This window comes from Scardinius erythrophthalmus (assembly GCF_964197995.2).
Source record: "Scardinius erythrophthalmus genome assembly, chromosome: 22".
Taxonomy (NCBI): Eukaryota; Metazoa; Chordata; class Actinopteri; order Cypriniformes; family Leuciscidae; genus Scardinius; species Scardinius erythrophthalmus.
In genome coordinates, this window is record NC_138242.1 from 32,897,986 (window position 1) to 32,922,639 (window position 24,654).

At 38.6% G+C, this 24,654-nt stretch overlaps 1 protein-coding gene across 1 annotated transcript in view; it reads right to left on the reverse strand.

Annotated features, from left to right (window-relative positions):
• Positions 1–24,654, reverse strand: part of sspo (SCO-spondin) — a gene marked incomplete at both ends in the record, with an annotated part of 151,703 nt that overhangs the window by 80,760 nt on the left and 46,289 nt on the right. The window contains 21 exon segments of the mRNA XM_081352804.1: positions 304–506; positions 1,953–2,094; positions 2,465–2,592; positions 5,257–5,502; positions 5,762–5,875; positions 5,998–6,052; positions 6,336–6,495; positions 7,674–7,824; positions 8,996–9,178; positions 9,357–9,494; positions 10,673–10,825; positions 11,035–11,245; positions 12,303–12,403; positions 12,666–12,788; positions 13,473–13,703; positions 14,185–14,421; positions 16,875–17,284; positions 18,661–18,754; positions 19,696–19,845; positions 20,706–20,815; positions 20,896–21,023. Of these exon segments, the coding sequence (XP_081208930.1) occupies positions 304–506; positions 1,953–2,094; positions 2,465–2,592; positions 5,257–5,502; positions 5,762–5,875; positions 5,998–6,052; positions 6,336–6,495; positions 7,674–7,824; positions 8,996–9,178; positions 9,357–9,494; positions 10,673–10,825; positions 11,035–11,245; positions 12,303–12,403; positions 12,666–12,788; positions 13,473–13,703; positions 14,185–14,421; positions 16,875–17,284; positions 18,661–18,754; positions 19,696–19,845; positions 20,706–20,815; positions 20,896–21,023 (3,468 nt within the window).

Consider the following 24,654-nt stretch of genomic DNA (forward strand, 5'->3'; position numbering starts at 1 on the left):
TCTTGATATGCCACACTTGTGAGGTGGATGGATTATCTCGGCAAAGGAGAAGTGCTCACTAACACAGATTTACACAGATTTGTGAACAATATGTGAGAGAAATAGACCTTTTGTGTACATAGAAAAAGTCTTAGATCTTTGAGTTCAGCTCATGAAAAATGGGGGGAAAAACAAAAGTGTTGCGTTTATAATTTTGTTCAGTGTATTACTGTGTTATATTTTTATATTTTTTAAGGGTTGGGCATGTCATTGTCAGATTTGTCTTCAGATGTGATTGCAGTTGAGAAGTTAAGAAAGTCTCACAGTGGTGGTCAGGACTCTGGCTGTGGTCTTGCTGGGTGTCCTGAGCGGGGCGGCAGTGGGTGTGATGTGGGTCGTATTAGTGTGTGTACAGTCTCTCTCATCCGCCCCATCAGGACAGTGAGGAACTCCATCACAGCGCCGCTCCGCCTCAACACACCCCCCTGGAGGAGGGCAGGAGAACTGACCCGACGCGCAGCCCGTTCCTGGAGACGAAACAAACACTTCAGTCCAAAGTGTGAGGTAAGAAATAACGCACAGAGAAAATAAATTAATAATTTAGGATATATTAATTTTAGGATTATAAGAGTTTTGCATTCTGATATGATTTATATTTTCTCTTCAAATTCCGTTTATAATAATAATGCATCTAGATCTTTTACTTTTGAGTTGTTTGCAATTCTCATTATCCTTTATTGGTGATTTTCTTTAAAATATCATTACTGTTATGCAGTCACTTTTTAATTATTTAAATTAGAATAATTGAATGGCTGTGCAACAAATGATATGATGATGATGATGATGTACAGATATTGTACAATTAAAATATATATATCATAGGTTTTTACATAATAAATCTATTTACATTTTTCCACTTTTTTTTGCAATATGGTTATGACAAGTGATGCAAAATATTTTTTGTTTCTTTCTTTTGGTTTTATATCATAACATTAAATGCAAGCTTCATGGTACCATGAATCCATCTTTTGTACCACAATTCTACAAAATTGTAACTAAATTCTCACCTATATTTGTATTTATACTATTATAGTAACTATTATATTATACTATTATATGCTAACTGTAACCATGGTATTGTGGCAGAAATAGTCAAATGTTTTTACATTATTCATCTCATGGTTCGTCAAATTCAAGCACTTTTCAAGGGCTTAACACTTTTCCCAGCACTTAAAAGCTCTAAATATTATCCAGTTTAAATGTTATTTTTGATGTGATAACCAAAAACAGGATTTGTTCATCTATAACAGATTGTCCCCATTTGTAAAACTAAAAGTTTCAAGATGTAGGAAAACGAAGATGTGGCAAATAAAACACTTTCATAAAAAAAAAAAAAAAAAAACATGAATTACCACTATAACCAGTAGATGGCGGCAGAGAGGCACTAACACACTTATAAGTCATTTTGACTTTTTTTTTTACACCTTTTGCTTTTAGATATTATGAAATCCCTATTATAAAATATCAAATCATCTAGTTTTTTTTCAGTTTGACACTTTTTGCATTGAAGTATGAAATAGGAAAAGTCAAGAAGTCTCATGAAAAACAAAAACTTCTTCAAATTGTGACTGAATTACACAGAACGCAAGTGAAGAGCGATCTTTTTATAATCACTGAAGCTCTCGGTCAGTTCAGAATGATACTATAGAAGAACAATGGAACATTTCATAACCTTAAAATATTACAATTTGTCCCTATGAAAATTAGGTTGGTAAAAGTTCATTTTATCTGTGTCTCAAGCTCAGTGCTGTACCGTCAAATGTGCATTTCCAAGAAATAATGATTTAATATTATTAGTAACTGCTCTTATTAATGCAAAACAATTTTATGATTAAAGTGAATATATGATTAAGAATTACAGCTCTCAAGTGTTAGTCAGAAGCCCTGAGATGGATATGGAAATCAGCGTGTACCGTCAGCGCATCCCATGAGCTCGACTCTCAGATAGATCCCGTTCTGAAAGTCATGCGGAAGAATCCTCACGAACCGAGCCGACACCATCCGGTCCAGACGTGCCAGAGCTACGCCGCGGTCATCACTGTTGCCCTGAAACACCTGGAAGAAACAAAAGATTATAATCTTAACTGATCCAATATTACACAAATTTCCAACTTTAAAGTGAAAGTAATGTCAAATGTCTGTGTTTTGTTGGCAATCGGTGCGTAAGTGCATATTATGTAAACACCACGAAAGTATAGTGAGTATCCCTGCAATACCCAGGGATAGTGCGTGGCTCTTTAGCTGTTTTCGGAATGAATCGGTACAGCGTATCTCTCTTTTATAAATCTGATAAAACTAAAGACGTTTCGGAGATATGAAGGATGCAATCCTACTCTATAGCTACTCAAGATTAACGTGAGATTGGCAGTGTGTGTGTGTTACTGTATGTTGTCTTTAAGGTTTGACAGGTGTATGTGTGCGTCACCTTTGCTTTGGGTCTGGCGTCTGTGATCATCTCTTTATAGGTGGACCACTGACGGCCGTCGCTGCTGAACTGCAGATAAAAGCTGGACACAAACGTGTCGAACACGCCGCCACCCTGAGTCAACAAGCCTGCACAAACAAACAATCAACAGTGTCACATTACAACTTTACTTTATTATTACTTTATTAGGTGCTTGAAAAGCTTCTTCTTCCATATAGGTACAGTACCAGTCATATTTCATTACAGTGTCAAAGCAAACACTGCCTAGTAACAGCAACACCCCACAGGACGAGTATCTGAACTATATTTATTTACAAATATGACCAGTGTTGGGGAAAGCTACTTTGAAAAGTTATGCATTACAATATTGCGTTTTTAGAATAGTAAGGTGTTACGTTACTTTTGCGTTACTTTTTTCCACCTGGGCTGGGCTTGTTTTAATAACAAAAAAGTTATATTTTTGGGCAAATGTAAAGACCCTTTCACACCGAAAGTGAAATAATAATCCTCAGGCTGAAGGAAATGCAGATTCACGCGAGTACAGTAGAGTACAGTAGTACACAGTAGAGGCAGAGTACAGTAGAGTACAGTAGTGTACAGTAGAATACAGTAGAGTAGAGTAGTGTACAGTAGCGTACAGTAGTATACTGTAGAGCACAGTCGTGTATAGTAGAGTACAGTATAGTACAGCCATATACAGTAGAATACAGTAGAGTACAGCAGTTTACAGTAGAGTACAGTCGTGTACAGTAGTATACTGTAGAGTACAGTCGTGTATAGAAGAATACAGTAGAGTACGGTAGTTTACAGTAGAGTACAGTAGCGTACAGTAGTATACTGTAGAGTACAGTAGAATACAGTAGAGTACAATAGTTTACAGTAGAGTACAGTAGCGTACAGTAGTATACTGTAGAGTACAGTCGTGTGTAGTAGAGTACAGTATAGTACAGCCATATACAGTAGAATACAGTAGAGTACAGTCGTGTACAGTAGAGTACAGTCGTGTACAGCAGTATACAGTAGAGTACAGTCGTGTACAGTGGTGTACAGTAGCGTACAGTGGTGTACAGTAGAGTACAGTCGTGTACAGTAGTATACAGTAGAGTACAGTCGTGTACAGTAGTGTACAGTAGCGTGCAGTAGTGTACAGTAGTGTACGGTGGAGTGCAGTCGTGTACAGTGGAATACAGTAGAGTAGAGTAGTGTACAGTAGAGTACAGACGTGTACAGTAGAATACAGTAGAGTAGAGTAGAGTACAGTAGCGTACAGTAGTATACTGTAGAGCACAGTCGTGTATAGTAGAGTACAGTATAGTACAGCCATATACAGTAGAATACAGTAGAGTACAGTAGTTTACAGTAGAGTACAGCAGTGTACAGTAGTATACTGTAGAGTACAGTAGTGTACAGTAGAATACAGTAGAGTACAATAGTTTACAGTAGAGTACAGTAGCGTACAGTAGTATACTGTAGAGTACAGTCGTGTGTAGTAGAGTACAGTATAGTACAGCCATATACAGTAGAATACAGTAGAGTACAGTCGTGTACAGTAGAGTACAGTCGTGTACAGCAGTATACAGTAGAGTACAGTAGTATACAGTAGAGTACAGTCGTGTACAGTAGTGTACAGTAGCGTACAGTCGTGTACAGTAGTATACAGTAGAGTACAGTCGTGTACAGTAGTATACAGTAGAGTACAGTCGTGTACAGTAGTATACAGTGGAGTACAGTCGTGTACAGTAGTGTACAGTAGCGTACAGTCATGTACAGTAGCGTACAGTCGTGTACAGTAGTGTACGGTAGAGTACAGTCGTGTACAGTAGTGTACAGTAGCGTACAGTCGTGTACAGTAGTATACCGTAGAGCACATACATGTACAGTAGAGTACAGTAGAGTACAGTAGAGGCTCAAGTAAACCTTCAGCTGCTGGTATTCTGGATAAGTTTAACACTTTACCAATAAAAAAATAAAAATAAAAATCTATATAAATGTTTGCTTATGGTTTAACTGAATCATCGAAGGTCAGAAGCAAGTACACTGGTCAATAAAGTTAGATTAGATGTATAAAAATGTATGTTTTATTTAACATATTTAGTTATTGGAGGTTTGCATAGTATTATAATGATACTGCATTTCACTGATTTTATTCATTTTGAGGAATATTGAATCTTTTTTTTGTGCAAGTGAGATGAGTAAATGCATGCTTACATTTAGTCTAGAACTACAATAACCTTCATGTTCACACACACTCACTCTCTCTCTCACACACACACACACACACACACACACACACACACACACACACACACACACACACACACACACACACACACACACACACACACACACACACACACACACACACACACACACACACACACACACACACGCCTCTGTACTTCGATTTGTCTCAACATGAGGACAAGAGAGCTGTCAGTCAATAAATATGAAAACTTGCGTTACTTATTTGATTAAGGTAATTCAGATATTTTGTTGTAAGTTTTAAAAGTAATGCGTTTCTTTACTAGTTACTTGAAAAAGTAAGCTGATTACGTAACTCAAGTTACTTAGGGCGCCATTTTTATGCCTACTAAGAGGGGGGAAGTTGGGACGATTCTAAAGGTCCACACACTTTTGGGGCCCCAGAAATCGACTTTTATTAATGGAATGGGTGCGGTACGTCATGTTCTTTCACAGGGCCCAAAATTGCTATAGGCGTCCCTGATTACCCCAACCAGAAAAAGGCATAATTGTAATTGATTTCAGCTTCAGAAACAGATGTTGAGGGTCACCTGTGATGTTGTGGCGCCTGAGCAGGTCGATCTGGAGGAACGGGCCGGTGGAGTGTCCGGTCTCCTCAGGGGTCCCGGCCGACAGCTCTCGGTACTCCTTCGGCTCCGGGCTCCAGCCCTGCAGGTCCTTGTGAGGGTTTCGGGCGTGCAAGCGTCCCGCTGACGGAGGGTGGTCGGGCTGATGGGACGAGGCGCTGAAGCTGGAGCCGGGGAGCGAGTGAACGCCCAGAGCAGACCAGCACTCATCTATAAAACAACAGGAATATCAGAAAACTGAGCTATAAATGATTCTGATGCATCAAAGTCTATGCAAATAAATAAATAAACACTGAAAAAGCTGAGGAATGTTTAGGCACTGTCCCAAATGGCACACTTCATGTGCACTTGTGGACTTGTAGGATGTCCCATTTCTAATCTTAGGTTTCAGACGGGTGTTCGTGGCCGATATGCACACATATTGCATTATGTCACAAAAGTGTGGACTGACAACTGGGCTGAAACTGACCTCCAGGGGGCAGAGGGTAAGTTGGGACAGTCGGAGGGCCCTCTGGTGGTGTGGAGGGTCCAACCGTTATTGGCAGGACCATTGGGGTAGTCGTCACGATAGTGGTGATATTACCTGAAAAAACAACATATTTGTGAATAAACAACTGCACATTCTGACTGCATCAATTACCTGGTGTTATTACGATTACAAAAACCACAAGCATAAAATAATGTATCATGATAAACATGTTAAACCTTTCTCTTCACAATAGCAACACTTGTCTTCTTCCCCTGGAATCAGAGTTTGACCCTGAAATGGAGAACAAATGTTACACAGTTAAACCAGGGAAAGCAAGCATCTTTCAAACAGTAAATTACCGTTAAATTTACAAATCTAGTGACTCTCCGTTGGCTTTAGTCAGGCCAATCACATCATGTATAGAGTCGGCGGGCGAGCTTAACGTAATGACAACAGAGTTGCGACGGTTCCCTGCTACTTGAAAACATATAAACAACATTAAAAGCTTGATTTTCACCACAGGGGGACTTTAAGTGTCTTTTGAACACACACATACACACACACACACACACACCTGTGGGCATCCAGTGGCAGCATAAGGACAGTACGGGCCGCACTGCACGGTGAAGTTGGGCAAACACTGACACAACTGGCACTGACCGCCTTTCCAGCGCTCGCCAATCGTGTGTGTGTGTCCACGATATTCACACTCGCTGCACGGCTCTGTCTGACAGCTGAGGACACACACACACACACATGATGAAAAACAGATCTGTGTTTCTTATATTGTACACGCTAAAAAATGCAGGGTTGTGTTAACCCAAATCTGGGTCAAATATGGACGAAGACAACCCTTGGGTTACAGATTTTAATAATATTTTTTAACCCAACGGCTGGGTTTGTCCACATTTGACCCAAATTTGGGTTAAAACAACCCTGCACAACGCTTGCAACAGCAGGGTCATGGGTTCGATTCCCAGGGAATGCATGAACTAATCAAATATACACTACCAGTCAAAAGTTTTGGATCGGTAAGATTTATAAGGTTTTTAAAAGAAGTCTTCTTCTGCTCACCAAGGCTGCATTTATTTGATTAAAAATACACAAAAAAACTGTAATACTGTGAAATATTATGACATTAAAAATAACTGTTTTCTATTTTAATATATTTTAAAGTGTAATTTATTCCTGTGATCAAAGCTGAATTTCCAGCATCATTACTCCAGTCTTCAGTGTCACATGATCCTTCAGAAATCACTCTAATATGATGATTTGATGATCAAGAAACATTAATTATTATTTCAATGTTGAAAACAGTTGTGTACAATTTTGTTTCAGGATTCTTTGATGAATAGAAAGTTCAAAAGAACAGCATTTAATTAAAATAGAATATTTTGTAACATTATAAATGTCTTTACTGTCACTTTTGATTAATTTAATTAATCATTGATGAATAAAAGTATTGATTTATTTTATTAAATAAATCAAAAACTTTAATAAAAAAATCTTACTGACCCCAAACTTTTGAATGGTAGTGTGAGTAATGATGCTGAAAATTCAGCTTTGATCACAGGAATAAATTACACTTTACTATATATTCACATAGAAAACGGCTGATTTAAATTGTAATATTTCACAATATTACAGTTTTTTTTGTTGTTGTATTTTTAATCATATAAATGCAGCCTTGGTGAGCAAAAGAGAAACACATTAAGAACATTAAAAATCTTAACGATCAAAAACTTTTGACTGGTAGTACTGCCTTGAATGCGTGCAATACAATGCAAGTCAATTCATCTTCTAACTGCATAAATATAACTCTAAAGTCAAATCCTCTACTGAAGCAGAATGGCAGATCTGTGTTTTATATTTCCCAGATCTTCAGGATGCACTGAGATGTATTCACACTAACCGCCGGGCCTTGCGGTAAATCCCTCGGCACTGTCGGCCGTTGCCGTGTTGTGAGGGGTTATTTGGGCTTCGGAAAGACCATTGGACACTCTGAACTCCACACGGACCCAAACACTCGCCCCACAGAGACCAGGACGACCAGCCGCAGTGCACTGGAGGAAACACACATCAACTGGGTCATCACCAGTCAATTCAACCAGAGTCCCCAGCTCAAATTTTTCTTAGAAAGTTTTTCTGTAGAAAGACAAACATTAATAGTGATGAAAGCCAAAATATAAAATGTCACAGATGTGTATTTACTGAGTAATCCACTATTTTTGTAGAGGAGTGTCAAAATGACCATTTTCACTTGAGATTAGGAGCCAAATTACAGGGGTGTAAAAATAACTTAAGAAAGACGGCAGCATCATTTTTTATTTTTACACAGAGATTAGTAGGTCTATTAGTAAAATCTGTTGACTTTAGCAATATTTTATTCATTATATGCCAACTGTGACAGTTAAAAAAATGGGAAAAATCACTTCTTGTGTTTTTAGCGTCAAGTTTGCATGCCTGTGACTCAAGAAGTATTAAAGATATCTTAATGTCCTTTTAGATTCTGGTTCTAAACAAACTTTTCTTTTGGTATCTTCATTTTAAAGGCCCTCGAAAGGTTCAATCCCAGAGATTTGGAGATCTTAATGCGGCTCCATGAGTAAATTGTACCCATTTTCAGTGGTCAAAAACCAAATGTGGATGAGCTGCATTAACATCTCATTAACAAGTCATTTTTGGCTCCAAATCTCAGGTGAAAGCTGTAATTTTGATCCTCCACTACAAAACAGTGGATTACTCAGTGAATATACCTCTGTTACATTTTATATTTTTGCTTTCATCACTATTTATGTTCGTCTTTCTACAGAAAAAATATTAGCAAAATCAAAAATTGAGCCGGCGAAGTTTCCCGAAATGTAATTGATTTGACACGGAATGACGCCTGATGTAATAAAACACCTGGCAAGATTCATTTGAACAAGAAAAATGTACTGAAAATGACCACATTTAAGCAATAACAAGTAACAAAATCATAACTTTGCTGGTCTGTGATGTAAACTAGAGCTATTTTAAAAAGTTGTCTCACCTCAACTTCCTGTTTCAATAGAAAATACATCAATACATGAATGAAAACTGCATTCCTTAACTCAGGGTTTCATAAACTAGGGTTTGTGAACGTGTGATTGAGTGTTTGTGTGTGTGTGAGTGTGTGAGAGAGAGTCTGTGTGAGTGTGTGTGTGTGTGTGTGTGTGTGTGTGTGTGTGTGTGTGTGTGTATGCGCATGTTCACCTGAGCACTCTAGGTTGGGCTGGCAGCGCTGCACTCGACCTCTCTCACACACACACATGTCACAGCCCACTTTGACCTGCTGACCGGGCCAGTACCGAACCCCCGTCACCTCACACACACACTCCTCTGGCAGAACACACTGATGCTCGTGGTTCATGACCTTCCCATCAGGACACCAGCAGCCTGACAACATGAAACAACACTGTTTTATTACAGTAAAAACACAAACATCAACAACAAAACAAAGCATGTTTATTGTAATAATTTTTCATGATGGTTCTTGTATGGTTATTATATCTTATTATAATAAACACTATCAGTGACATTAAAGAAGCTGTGAAGTATTCAGAGAAAACAAAACCTGTGAAACACTCTGAGTTGGGGTCGCATGTTGTTGTCCCGGATACGTGAGCGCAGGTCAAAGGGCACGGCGCACATCTGTGTGTGACGAGACCCGCGGGACACGAGACGTTAGCGCAACCGTCTTGAGGACACGGTTCTGGAAAACACATCTGAGTTCAGTCACGGAGCGGAGAGCAGAGGCACAGACCTGCACTGCAGACTGAGAGCAAACATGCACTGCTGGGATAGAAACCACTCACACCAGTTTGGATCAACTCCATCCTTCCCTCGCGGGCCAAAATGACCCGAAGCCCTAAAATTATATTATATTTTATATTTTGCCCAGAAAGCTTATTTTGTTTCATTTTTATAAAATATTTTTTCTATTTTTAATGCAATTTATTGGAGATTTTTTTATTTTGTATTTTATTATTTACCTTTAAATTACTAGATTTGATCAATAAATAATATACCTTACATTGGGTGTCATTGCCGACCTTTTGTGGAAAATAAAAAATAAAAGATATTTTTATGACTCTAGATGGGCTTATAGCTCTATATGGAGCAAATGAGCTCTTCCTCTGGGTCCTAAAGTCAGTCTCTCCTCAGTATGCGTTCAGACACACATGTAGACATTATAAAATAATTTTTTGGTAAAGTTTTAGCATTTTTTGTTTGAATTTTGAGCATGTTTAGGTTTTTCTATGTGTACTGAAGCATTCCTCACATTCCATTCATTCCTAAGGGGGTCAAACTGATCCGTGAGGGAAGGATTTGTTACTTTTTTAAATTTCAACAACAAAACTCCTCGAATCCATTAAAAAAACAAAGTGAGTATTCGTGGTCCAAGTGCGACAAAAGTCTTGGACCCCTCCGATGAACACTAATTTTCAAAATGACCCAAGGGAAGGATAATGGTTAAGATGGGCAAAACTGGTAGCACAAACTGGGCTAAGATGGTTATAACTGGAGGTAGACCAGCTTAACCAGTGATGTTACACTGGTAACCAGTGAAGGTTTCAGCTGCTGACCAGCGATTTCTGAGAAACACTGTTGAAAGTGGATCACACCGAGCACCAAAACACATTTGTAGCCAATCAGCAGTAAGGGGTGTGTCCACTCATGATGGGGAGTGTTCGTGAATTTGGGGGCGGAGCTATCAAGATAGGGGTGTGATCCTTTCAGGAGGGGCGTGTTTGTTTTGCTGATTTTAAATATCAACAGTGTTTCTCAGAAATTGCCTACTGCACCTTTAACTGCCTGGTGAATTCTGATTGGCGGTCAATGTTTTTTTGGTTCAAGCAGTTTATCCGCTGTAGGTTGTTTGGTTCTTACTGATGTCGAGAGTGTGGTGAGTTTCTCCAGGTAGTTCAGCGCAGGTTCTGCCTCCGTTCTGAGGTGGGAAACACTCTCTCTGACGAACCTCAACGCCACCACAACCAGTACTGCAGTTCGACCATGTGACCCACGGCAGCCAGTAGCCATCCACTGTTGGACAGAAGCAAACACTCAATATCTTACAATTCTGATTACAACTGCAAGACAGAGAATCAACAGAGAATCCTGTTTAGGAAAGTGCATCTAGTGGTTAAGAGGAGAATTAAATCAAGCCAATGTACCCTATACGTCCCAAAAGCCTGGTTTTACCGTGTCCAAACTAACATCATGTGTTATCTGATGAGCAGAGAGTGTTTTACCCGGGCAGGCGGTGGAGTAACACTGCTGTCGTTGTGTCTTCTCTCCTCTGCAGTGTCCGTCTGAATCCTCTGGGACGCAGCGTCTCTGCCGGCTCACGGTCCCGGATCCACAGCTTCGGCTGCAGGGGCTCCAGGGGCCCCAGGGACCCCAAACACCACAGCCCGTCTCATCGGACCCGTCCGACACACAGTCTGCTGCGCCGTCACACAACTACAACAACACATCGCAACATTCAAAACTCTCCATCAAATAGAAACTTAAATGATTATTCTTAAATGTGTTTATTTATACACTACCAGACCAACGTTTTGGATCGGTAAGATTTGTAATGGTTTTAAAAGAAGTTTCTTCTGCTCACCAAGGCTGCATTTTTAACTGTTTTCTATTTTAATATATTTTATGTGTAATAAAGTGCAATTAAATATATTTTAAGTGTAATTTATTATTCCTGTGATCAAAGCTGAATTTTCAGCATCATTACTCCAGTCTTCAGTGTCACATGATCCTTCACAAATCACTCTAATATGATGATTTGATGATCAAAAAACATTCATTATTATTATCAATGTTAAAAACAGTTTTTATTATCAATGTTAAAAACAGTTTTCTTTGATTAATAGAAAGTTTAAAAGAAAAGCATTTATTTAAAATAGAATCTTTTGTAACATTGTAAATGTCTTTACTGTCACTTTTGATCAATTTTGTATTGATTTATTTTATTTCCCCCCAAAAAATAAAATAAAAATTCTTACTGACCCCAGACTTTTGAACGGTAGTGTTTAATGTTACAAAAGCTTTCTATTTCAGATAAATGCTGTTTTCTATTTCTATTCATCACATAATCCTGAAATAAACATTTAAATAACTGTTTTCAACACTGATAATAATCAGGAATGTTTCTTGATCATCAAATCCTCATATTAGAGTGATTTCTGAAGGATCATGTGACACTGAAGACTGGAGTAATGATGATGAACATTCAGCTTTAAGGAATGAATTAAACTTTGCTATACATTCACATAGAAAACAGCTGATTTAAATTGTAATAATATTTCACAATATTACTGTTTTTTGTTGTTGTTGTATTTTTAATCAAATAAATGCAGCCTTGGTGAGCAGAAGAGACTTCTTTTAAAACATTAAAAATCTTACCGATCAAAACTTTTTGACTGGTAGTGTATGACGTTTTGACTCTGATTCTAGAAGGGCGATGCACAAACACAAACAAACATGTCAACATTGATTTCACACAGATTGGAGTCAGTACCGTGTTGAAGGGAACACAGGATCCATCAGCACAGGTGAACTCGGGACAGACGCGACTGGTGTTTCCCTCACTAGGGGGCGCTGTGGAGGGCCTGACTTTATCTGGAGAGAGAGAGAATAAAGCACAATTTAAATATAAAGATAACCATAACTATATTAATGTCCACACCAACGGACAATATCGTTCTGTTCTATTCTGTTTATTATAAGCACTGCAGGTTTGTTGTCTGCTCCTTTAAAGGTGCAGTAAGCGACTTCTGAGAAACACTGAGCACCATTCATCTGGGTTTGTTGTGCTATTGTGCATACAGCATAAATACTTCGATGAATTCAGTGTGAAGGGCAGATATTATCAGAAACGAACCGCAGAGTATCTCGTCCTCTCCTTTAGGGCAGTCAGGAATCCCGTTACACACACGTGACATGTTCACACATGTGCGGTTATCACACGAGAAACTGTCCAGACAGGGAGGAATCCGTGTGGAACCTGGTGAGAATGAGGAATACATATGAAGACAACACTAAAGCAAAACCCTGACTTCTGCATGTCAGTCTGGTGTACACATGCTCTCAGTAATTATACGGTGAGAAATGAGGCGTCGAACCCATAGACTGTAAAAATAATATGGGCGTAGTGTGCGTGACGTCACCCGTAGTGTTTCTGAAGAGCATTTCTGAAGCCCAAAGTGGGCGGAGCCGGCCGTCGCCATCTTGGAAGCGCGTCACTCCCAGATAAACGAAAATGTGCAGCGAGGCGGATTAGCTGAGGTGACGTGACGCTAACAGACAGCAGACAAACAGCTAGCAATGACATCAGCGGCAATCCACCTGTCACTCAAGTGGCCACGCCCTTAATTATGCAGAACTTTAAGGCTTAATATAATTTAAACGGATGAGAAACGGAAAAAATTCACCCCCTCACAGTCGTCATGAAGGGCAAAATTAGCTTTATAGACCAAAACCACTTTTTGCACCAGACTGTAAACATGTGTTTCTCTGCTGTAAAGTTGGGCATTTTAACATGCGTGTCTATGGGATTGAGTCTCTTCTGCAGCCGGCCTCTAGTGGCCAGTCGATGAACTGCAGGTTAAGTCACTCCAGTGTTGGATTAAAGAGAGAGACGGGAAGGTTGCCGCTTGGTCGAACCTCATTTAAGGACACATGCTCTTACCGCAGTTGTCCAGGCTCTCGTCTGAGGCGTCTCTGCAGTGGGGCGTCCCGTCACACAGATGCTGGTGTTGGACACACTGGTCTCCAGTCTGGCACAGGAACTGGTCCGGTTGACAGGTACGGGAACACGGTTTCTCATCGCTCCCGTCCAGGCAGTCGGTCTCTCCGTCACAGCGCCACGCTATCGGCACACACTGACCACTCGTACACCCGAACTCAAACTGACTGCATCCTGAAACCACATCATCATTATACTGCGCTCATAACATGTTTAGCCTGAATGCAATGTGAACTGCTTCGGATGAAATGCAAACATGTTTTATAACCTTTCGTATAGGGATGCATGTTAATGTTATCGTTATCAGCCTGATAATAAAATGTGGCTGATATATTAAAGCCGATAAATAAAGGATTATTTCCTTCAGCTGAGACACTTCAGATGTTCAACATGATGGGTTTGAGTTGAGTGAAATATGATTGTAAACACTTCAAAAAAGGAAAATACAGTTCAGTGCAAAATGTTCTGTTATATAACTACATTAAATTATAATGAGAATGATGGCCTTTTTTGTAATCAGGCTCTCAAAAATTATATAAAAACTTGGATTCGGATTTATCAGCCAATATATCGGTTATCGGCTTTCAAATATAAAGAATTATCGGTTATCGGTATCGACTAAAATTATAATATCGCTGCATCCCTACTTTCATACCTTTGACAGGACAGATGAGCTCGTCGACGCCGGAGGGACAGTCCCTGTGACCGTCACACACTCTCTCTGCGGACACACACTGATCTCCGGGACACTGGAGCTCTCCGAGCGCACACACACACTCTCTCTCGTCGCTGTAGTCTCCGCAGTCGTCGTGACCGTCGCAGCGGTGCAGATACAGAACACATCGGCCCGAGGAACAGAGGAACTCGTCCGGTCGGCACACGGCACCACAGTCTGAACACACACACACACACACACACACACACACACACACACACACACACACACACACACACACACACACACACACACACACACACACACACACACACACACACACACACACACACACACACACACACACACACACACACACACACACACACAGCATCAGTCCAGAACGTTTACCATGCTGTACTGACATGCAAACAATGACAATTACGTTAAAGCTGGACATGTGGAACAATAATCAGTTTTTTTTTTAATGGATCAGTTTTTTATGGACAGATGCACTTTTATGATGGACAGATGCACTTTACTTTTATGATGATAGATGCACTTTTATGATGGATAGATGGACTTTTATGATGAATAGATGCACTTTTATGATGGATAGATGGACTTTTATGATGGACAGATGCACTTTTATGATGGATAGATGGACTTTTATCATGGATAGATGCACTTTTATGATGATAGATGCACTTTTATGATGATAGATGCACTTTTATGATGAATAGATGCACTTTTATGATGGATAGATGCACTTTTATCATGGATAGATGGACTTTTATGATGGATAGATGCACTTTTATGATGGACAGATGCACTTTTATGATGGATAGATGCACTTTTATGATGGATAGATGCACTTTTATGATGAATAGATGCACTTTTATGATGATAGATGGACTTTTATCATGGATAGATGGACTTTTATGATGGATAGATGCACTTTTATGATGGACAGATGCACTTTTATGATGGACAGATGCACTTTTATGATGGATAGATGCACTTTTATGATGAATAGATGCACTTTTATGATGGATAGATGGACTTTTATCATGGATAGATGGACTTTTATGATGGATAGATGCACTTTTATGATGGACAGATGCACTTTTATGATGGACAGATGCACTTTTATGATGGATAGATGCACTTTTATGATGGACAGATGCACTTTTATGATGGACAGATGCACTTTTATGATGGATAGATGCACTTTTATGATGGATAGATGCACTTTTATGATGAATAGATGCACTTTTATGATGATAGATGGACTTTTATCATGGATAGATGGACTTTTATGATGGATAGATGCACTTTTATGATGGACAGATGCACTTTTATGATGGACAGATGCACTTTTATGATGGATAGATGCACTTTTATGATGAATAGATGCACTTTTATGATGATAGATGGACTTTTATCATGGTTAGATGGACTTTTATGATGGATAGATGCACTTTTATGATGGACAGATGCACTTTTATGATGGACAGATGCACTTTTATGATGGATAGATGCACTTTTATGATGGACAGATGCACTTTTATGATGGACAGATGCACTTTTATGATGGATAGATGCACTTTTATGATGAATAGATGCACTTTTATGATGGATAGATGGACTTTTATCATGGATAGATGGACTTTTATGATGGATAGATGCACTTTTATGATGGACAGATGCACTTTTATGATGGACAGATGCACTTTTATGATGATAGATGCACTTTTATGATGATAGATGCACTTTTATGATGGACAGATGCACTTTTATGATGGATAGATGCACTTTTATGATGGATAGATGCACTTTTATGATGATAGATGCACTTTTATGATGGATAGATGCACTTTTATGATGAATAGATGCACTTTTATGATGGATAGATGCACTTTTATGATGGATAGATGCACTTTTATGATGATAGATGCACTTTTATGATGGATAGATGCACTTTTATGATGAATAGATGCACTTTTATGATGGATAGATGGAATTTTATCATGGATAGATGGACTTTTATGATGGATAGATGCACTTTTATGATGGACAGATGCACTTTTATGATGGACAGATGCACTTTTATGATGGACAGATGCACTTTTATGATGGATAGATGCACTTTTATGATGGATAGATGCACTTTTATGATGGATAGATGGACTTTTATGTTGGATAGATGCACTTTTATGATGGATAGATGGACTTTTATGTTGGATAGATGCACTTTTATGATGAATAGATGGACTTTTATGTTGGATAGATGGACTTTTAAGATGAATAGATGCACTTTTATGATGGATAGATGCACTTTTATGATGGATAGATGCACTTTTATGATGAATAGATGCACTTTTATGATGGATAGATGCACTTTTATGATGAATAGATGCACTTTTATGATGGATAGATGCACTTTTATGATGAATAGATGCACTTTTATGATGGATAGATGGACTTTTATCATGGATAGATGGACTTTTATGTTGGATAGATGCACTTTTATGGACTTCAAAACAGAAACAGCCATTCACTGCCATTATAAAGCTTGGAAGATCCAGGACATATTTTAATATAACTCTGATTGTATTCGTCTGAAAGAAGAATGTCATATACACCTAGGATGACTTGAGGAGCTAATTTTAATTTTTAAACAAACATACCGTACTCATCAGAATCATCAGCAAATCCACAATCCAGCCTCCCATCACAGACTTTCCTCACCGGCAGACAGCGTCCGTTTGCACACCTGAACTCTCCATCGGGACAGCCGGGTTCTGGTGTGTCGGGCTCACAGAAGTCCTCGTCTGATTGGTCAGCGCAGTCGGGATGCCCGTTACACCTGAGCTCCAGCGGTAAACAGGCTCCGGTGGAGCAGCGGAACCGGCCCGGTGGACACGTGAACGGACAGACCTCATCAGAACCGTCTCCGCAGTCGTCTTCATTATCACAGAGCCAGACGGAGGGAATACAGCGCTGAGATCCAGCGGAGCAGCGGAACTCAGAGTCCTCGCAGGGAGACGGAGGAGGACACGGAGATCCAACACAACCCCACACACCGTCAGAACAAGAGCTGGAGAACACAGCACACAACTTTACATTCAATCACAGAAAAACTATTAGATAAGAATAAAAACTGAAGCAGTTTCACTAGTGTTTCAATGCAAAAACCTGCATCTTATTCACTAAATACACACAATCTTATCTAACTGCCTCATGCATATTTAAATGAAGTCATTGACTTTCTTTCTACAAATTGCACTGATATTTTAGGTCTATATGCTCATAATTCCATTAGTGAATCTGGTGCTTAAACACAGACAGTGCATGCAAATAAACTAGAGATACATCTGCAAGATAATGTTTTTTGTATCAGAAATGTAATTGTGCACGCTCATTTCCCTCAAAATATCATACTCACTTAAAGATTAATAATTTAATCATTTAATTCATCTTTAATACTGTGCATTAAAAAATTACTGAATGTTTTTAGTGTATTCACACTGGCAATTTGTGTGCATTTGTACATCACACAATTTAATAATTTATATACAAATTACATTTCAAAATTATATTTGTAAAACTGTATTTGTAATTTATATAGACAGATATAAACAATACGTTAATTAAAATAAATTAATTGTATTTGCTATTGAGCTTTGTGCATAAATTACCCATTTAACCCTTGTGTTATGTGGTGGCAGCGTTGTTGGAAATACTGGTCAACCTAAGATGGGGTTTTTTTTTATGAGACAATTTCTCATTTAGGGCCATGAACATCCCTGCAAAGGTTTGGCACTCTGAGATGTGGGATGCATTTGCAAAATTTCAGACGGTTATGATGTTTGCGAGTCAATATGACCAGAAATTTCATTGTTAGCCGCAGCTGCACAGACCCCCCAAAAAGAAATATTATGGTTTTTTTATGTTAGTTTCTCAACTACTCCCTGAGGGTATTTAAATTTACTTTTACATTTATGCACTTTTATCCAAAGAAATGTATGCAGGAATGGTAATTTCTCTGGGAATCGAATGCATGATTTTGAATTTGAATTGTTCTTTATTTGTCATTGTTAGAAATAACAACAAAATAACATCAAAGAATCCAACACTATAAGTGCAAAAATGGCACGAAATGGCACACAGAAATAAAACAAAAACATTTCCAAGTCAAATTTTTACATTTTAAATAAAAAATAGTTACAATTTATGATATTCAATGGCTAAAAAAGCTATTTTAAAAATAATTTGTTCTCATGTTTATATTTGGTGTGTAAGGTTTGAGAATTATTAATATTAAAGGTTTACTGTTTTTACTTGATTTTTTTGTTTTGTTTTTCATAGTGTGATTTTTCATGAATTGTATTGAAATAGGGTCAGTTTGACCCGCAACATAAACGTAAAACGCACCCGGAATTCTAATATAATTCAATGACTCTCCAAACTGACCAGTTCTGACAGTGTTGAGTGACAGTTGCTCCGGCAGGGAATAAAGACCCGTCCCACTCACACGGACACTGAGACGGAGGAATACACACCTCACCTGCCGATGAGAGACACACATCACCATCAGACAGCCTGCGGGATACAGACTATAATCACATGAGTAACTATAGAGGGTTTGCATTGACGTCATGCGTGACTGGATTTAATACGGGGAACTGTGAAAACGAGAGTAAAACAAACGATTATCAGTTTAAACTAAAGGTTGGACTTGATATAGTGTTTCTTACAAATTAAAAAGATCCAGTGATCCGTGGATATTGACATGCAGCCAGAAATCGTGTTTCCTGACATTTATATGAGCCTGATTTCCACACCGGGGAAAAACATGAAGCAAATTTGCCTGTGAACGCTTTATATAAATACAATATAGGTCTAAATCCATGTGATCACTTATATTAATATTTTAGCCAATATATCATCATATCATCCAGGCCTAAAACTTGTAGTTTTTTGTCAGTGTTTATTTAAAAACGTCCAATTATGCAGAATATACGATGGTTAATATTTAATTGAGTTGTCAATACAATATATAGGGTGATTTTACTACTAAATTCAGCATATTGACACAAAAATGATAAACAGCAAATCCTCCTTTCTCTGCCTGGATCCAGTTGTTTCTGTGAATCTCAGCGATCCATTTGCTTCTCTGTTCTGAAGCTTTCAGCAGTGTGTAAACATACACCTCAGATTTCTTGTCAAATCTAGTTGTACAGTCGATCTCAAAGCTCTTTCTCGTTTTAGATGAGTTTAGTGTGTTTTTCGCAGCATTCACGCTGAAAACTAATGATGTCGCTCAGTGTTTTTGCCACTCAGTGTGTGTAACCGCAGTTTTTTGCAAACTGAAAAATGCATGTATACACACATAATTAAAACTTGAGCGCTTGGTTTTGGAGTGGAGGACCCGAGACGCTCAGACACATCCGTCTAGTGCATGTTTACAGAAGTGTAGTGGAATAAAAACAAACACATTTTTGTTACCGTGCCGAACGGTGCCATGAGGACAGAAACATCCCTCTACACAGGAGAGGCTTCGGCACAGAGAATCCGAGAGGGAAGGAGTGCTGGGACACGCTGGAGAACAGGCAGGACCACAGGCCTCATAAACCAGCCCATTCTCACACTGCAGCGCTGCGGAGACACAACAGAACAAACTATTACATACACGAAAAATAACTCAATGAGCAGACTCATGTAGTCAGCCGGATCCGGGCCGTATCCAGATAAGATGGAAGACCTGCGTCTAGACACGACAGCCATCGGCTCTGATCCTCAACAAACCCTTAAAACTCACAAAAATTACATATTTACAATGTTTTCCTTCAATTTTTTTTTGTCATGCCTTAAAATATCTTGAATGTAACTCTACACCCTTGCCTCATTTAGTATACGCGGTTATATGAATATGCAAATGAGCCCCGCCTCCACTCACTCACTCAGCTCAGATCCTCAACAAACTCGTCTCCATACCGGCGTGACTCCGATCTTCAACCAGATGGAACTGGATAATATTCTGAATGTTCTGATCCAATCTGACTTCTGACCTGTAATTCTGCCTGAATCATAATCATAATCATACACTGTTCGTTCGTTGGCCCGAAGAGAACTGAGCGGCTGTTTCCATTTTCAACTGATTGAGTTTTGGTTCCACTGTCGCCTTCAGCTTTTTGCTTGCTTAGTTGGGGACATTTAACATTTAATATTCAACAATTTTATCTGATCTGCCTGCATTGACATCATTATATGAGAACTGAACCAAGCTGGACGATGACATCACTGTTTTCTCTGTATAGATAAATGAACTAAATTAATAAAAAATGTAAAACAAAAATGACCATCACTGAATTTACTTAAGCTGGACTAACTTCTGGATGCAAACTTTGTTGCATTATTTTCCTGTTGCTCATTATTTCCTGATTATTAGTTTCCTGCTGCTTTGAAACAATCTGTATTATTAAAAGCGCTATATAAATAGAGGCGACTTGACTCACGGCAGAGTTCCTGTGACCTCCAGCGCACATACGCTCCTCTGCGGTTACACTCTTCGGCATACGCCGCCACAGCCGTACACAAACATTCACAGTCGCCGCCAGAGTCACACCTGCACAATACACCACACATGAGGACAAGTACAATCATATGATGAATCTAACTTTAACTTCAAAACCTTCAGTTTCTCACCCGCAGGCGTCAAAGACACACCAGTCGTAGTACTGCTGGTACGGCACTTCTGAGTGACACGAGCTGAAGATCTCCTGGCTGATCACCGCACACTTCTTCTTCGCCCACGACACGCGGTGAGGGTTGATCTGAAGGTCATGAAAGGTTAATTTACCATTTACAGGACACTCAAAAACACATCACTGCAATACATATATGCAGTGATATGACTGTTAAAAATTGTATTTGTCGTTGAATCATTCATTCGAGAGATTTGTTGAAAAACGCTGATTCATCCAGTAATGAAACAAGTGAAGTCTTTGAGTGAGTCATTGAATCATTCATTCAAGAGATTCGTTTTAAAAACGCTGATTCATCCAGTAATGAAACAAGTGAAGTCTTTGAGTGAGTCATTGAATCATTCATCTAAGAGATTCGTTCAAAAATGCAGATTCATCCAGTAATGAAACAAGTGAAGTCTTTGAGTGAGTCATTGAATCATTCATTCAAGACATTTGTTAAAAAACGCTGATTCATCCAGTAATGAAACAAGTGAAGTCTTTGAGTGAGTCATTGAATCATTCATCTAAGAGATGCGTTCAAAAACGCAGATTCATCCAGTAATGAAACAAGTGAAGTCTTTGAGTGAGTCATTGAATCATTCATCTAAGAGATTCGTTCAAAAACGCAGATTCATCCAGTAATGAAACAAGTGAAGTCTTTGAGTGAGTCACTGAATCCTTCATCTAAGAGATTTGTTCAAAAACGCTGATTCATCCAGTAATGAAACAAATGAAGTCTTTGAGTGAGTCATTGAATCATTCATTCAAGAGATTAGTTCAAAAACGCTGATTCATCCAGTAATGAAACAAATGAAGTCTTTGAGTGAGTCATTGAATCATTCATTCAAGAGATTAGCTCAAAAACGCTGATTCATCCAGTAATTAAAACTAGTGAAGTCTTTGCGTGAGTCATTGAATCATTAATTCAAGAGATTAGCTCAAAAACGCTGATTCATCCAGTTAATGAAACTAGTGAAGTCTTTGAGTGAGTCATTGGGCCCTATCTTGCACCCAGCGCAATTGACTTTGTACACAGACGCATGTATCATTCCTATTTTGCACCCGCGCAAAGCGCGCTTTCCCCTCCACAGAAGCACGTCGCTAAACTAGGGAATGGACTTGCGCTCCCTGGGTGGTTCAGCGCAAAAAAGGAGGCGTGTTCCGGCGCAAACGTTCCTTCATGCTATTTTGCAGGTTTAGAAAACAGTTGCGCCACTAACCAGGAAAAAATAGTTTAAAGTCAGTGGCACGTTGCGCATGTTATTCATATGCTATTTTAAGGGCGCATGCTTGGCCATAAATAATCAATGTAGCGTGTGCACAACGCTCATACACTTTGATTCTCTCATCTACACAGAAGCAGCAGTTTTCATTTTTGCAAATCATACATTATTACGATAGATAGATAGATAGATAGATAGATAGATAGATAGATAGATAGATAGATAGATAGATAGATAGATAGATAGATAGATAGATAGATAGATAGATAGATAGATAGATAGATAGATAGATAGATAGATAGATAGATAGATAGATAGATAGATAGATTGGCTGTGAACCGCTCCTGGCGCACGCCTGGCAAATCCGCCGTTATAATAGGAATCCGCTTTAGAACAAGCGCGTCTGCTCTTAAAGGGAATGTGAGATGACGCTCTGATTGGTTTATTTCACGTTACGCCCAAACCACACCTATGAATAATGAAGCTACTTCAGACCAACCCATTTTAGATTCAAGAGTCATTATCCCGCCGGGAAAATAGCAACAGCGCCAAGACCCACCCACAAAGTTACTTGCGCTTTGACACTTGCGTTTCAGATCGTTAAAATAGGGCCCATTGAATCATTCATTCAAGAAATTCGTTTAAAAACGCTGATTCATCCAGTAATGAAACTAGTGAAGTCTTTGAGTGAGTCACTGAATCATTCATTCAAGGGATTCCTTCAAAAATGCTGATTCATCCAGTAATGAAGCACTAAATCATTCCTTCAAACTGATTTTTCACAACAAAAAAATAAACTGCAGCAATTAACATTTTGTCACAACCTCTAGTAAATTACGTTATTTAGTTTAACCCCCTGAGGTCGGCTGTCGCGCCGGCGCGATAGGCTCGTTTTTTTCCGTATGAGTGCAAAAAATTTTTTTTTTTAAATATTACTTTTTATCTTATATGCTTGTGTTATACATCAATCGATCCTGTTTAGTGTGTATTTTTTTTGTGTATGCTCATAATAAAAACAAAGTGTTGTGCTTTTCGCCAAATAAAGAAAAATAAACATGATGCGAGTTCTGCCTACTCTCCGTCAGTGAAGTCAATTCTGAAACGCGTCCAAAAATGAACTGTAACTCAGCGAATAGTCAAACAGGCATACAGTCACACAGGCATGAAGCTTGAATTCTCTTCTTTTAAATGAAGTAATTTTTATAAAAAACAAATATTCACAGTTTATGTAATATGTATGCAAAGAGAGAGATGTCAGTCGTTCTCATCTCAGCTCATTAAGTTTTAATGTGCTCCGCCCACGGAGAGCGCGCGCTATTCAAACGCAAATGTGAGGCGATCCAAACAAACCTGTGAAACGCCCACATCAGCTGGATAACACACACCGCGAGTTCACTTTCAGACTTATGTACTTTACGATGCTGTGAGGAATAATGCTATCTTGATAATAATCCTGCAAAAATTTACCTCAGAAGTTCTGGAAGTATCATTTCGAGGAGCAAACGGATCCCGCTGAGGAATAGGTCAGTTCTATTTGCTTTGTTCTAATCTGAATGAATGAACGCAAAGATGCGTGCTGTTGTGGAGCTACTACAGCTGGCAAAAATACTGTTTAAATATGAATTGCGTTTCTGTGTATGAATGAATGAACGAACGAACGCACAGATGCGTGCTGTTGTGGAGCTACTACAGCTGGCAAAAATACTGTTTAAATATGAATTGCGTTTCTGTGTATGAATGAATGAACGAACGAACGCACAGATGCGTGCTGTTGTGGAGCTACTACAGCTGGCAAAAATACTGTTTTAATATGAATCGCGAATACAAAGAAAGATTACACTGGAAATATTACAATTTTAAATGTTGTTGTAATTGTATAACCTTAAAAAAAAAATTATATATATATATATATATATATATATATATATATATATATATATATATATATATATATATAAGGATAGATGTAAACAAAATCTTAAAAGGTCATTATAAGCCTTCTCTTTAAATAATTTTATTATGCTTTATTAGTGACACATTTGGGAAGAGAATATATTCCAAATCTGAAAATACAGTATGAGAACAATTAACTGCACAATTACTAGAAATGTTTACCTTGGATATTGTACAATTTGCAAGCAAAATTTGTGGAAAAAAACAACAAACCAGTTATATATTGTCCTTGCATTCTTGTGGCTCAGTCACACACCTGAATGAAAGGCTCATTACGTTTGCAGCCTCATTATGCGGGCCCCATTGTCTCCTAAGGTGTGAATCACGCCCACCCGCATATGGCCTTTCCAAACAAAAAGTGTTTTACAAGATTTAAATCAATGTATTGTGTTATGTGAATGATTAGGCAGGATGATTTTCACATAATTTTGAAGAAAAAATTCTAGGCAACGTCATCCATTAGTCAAAAGTCTTATTTACATATATTTAGAATGTGTTTTATGGCCTTATTTCAGAAACTTTAGTTTTTTGTTTTTGAAAAA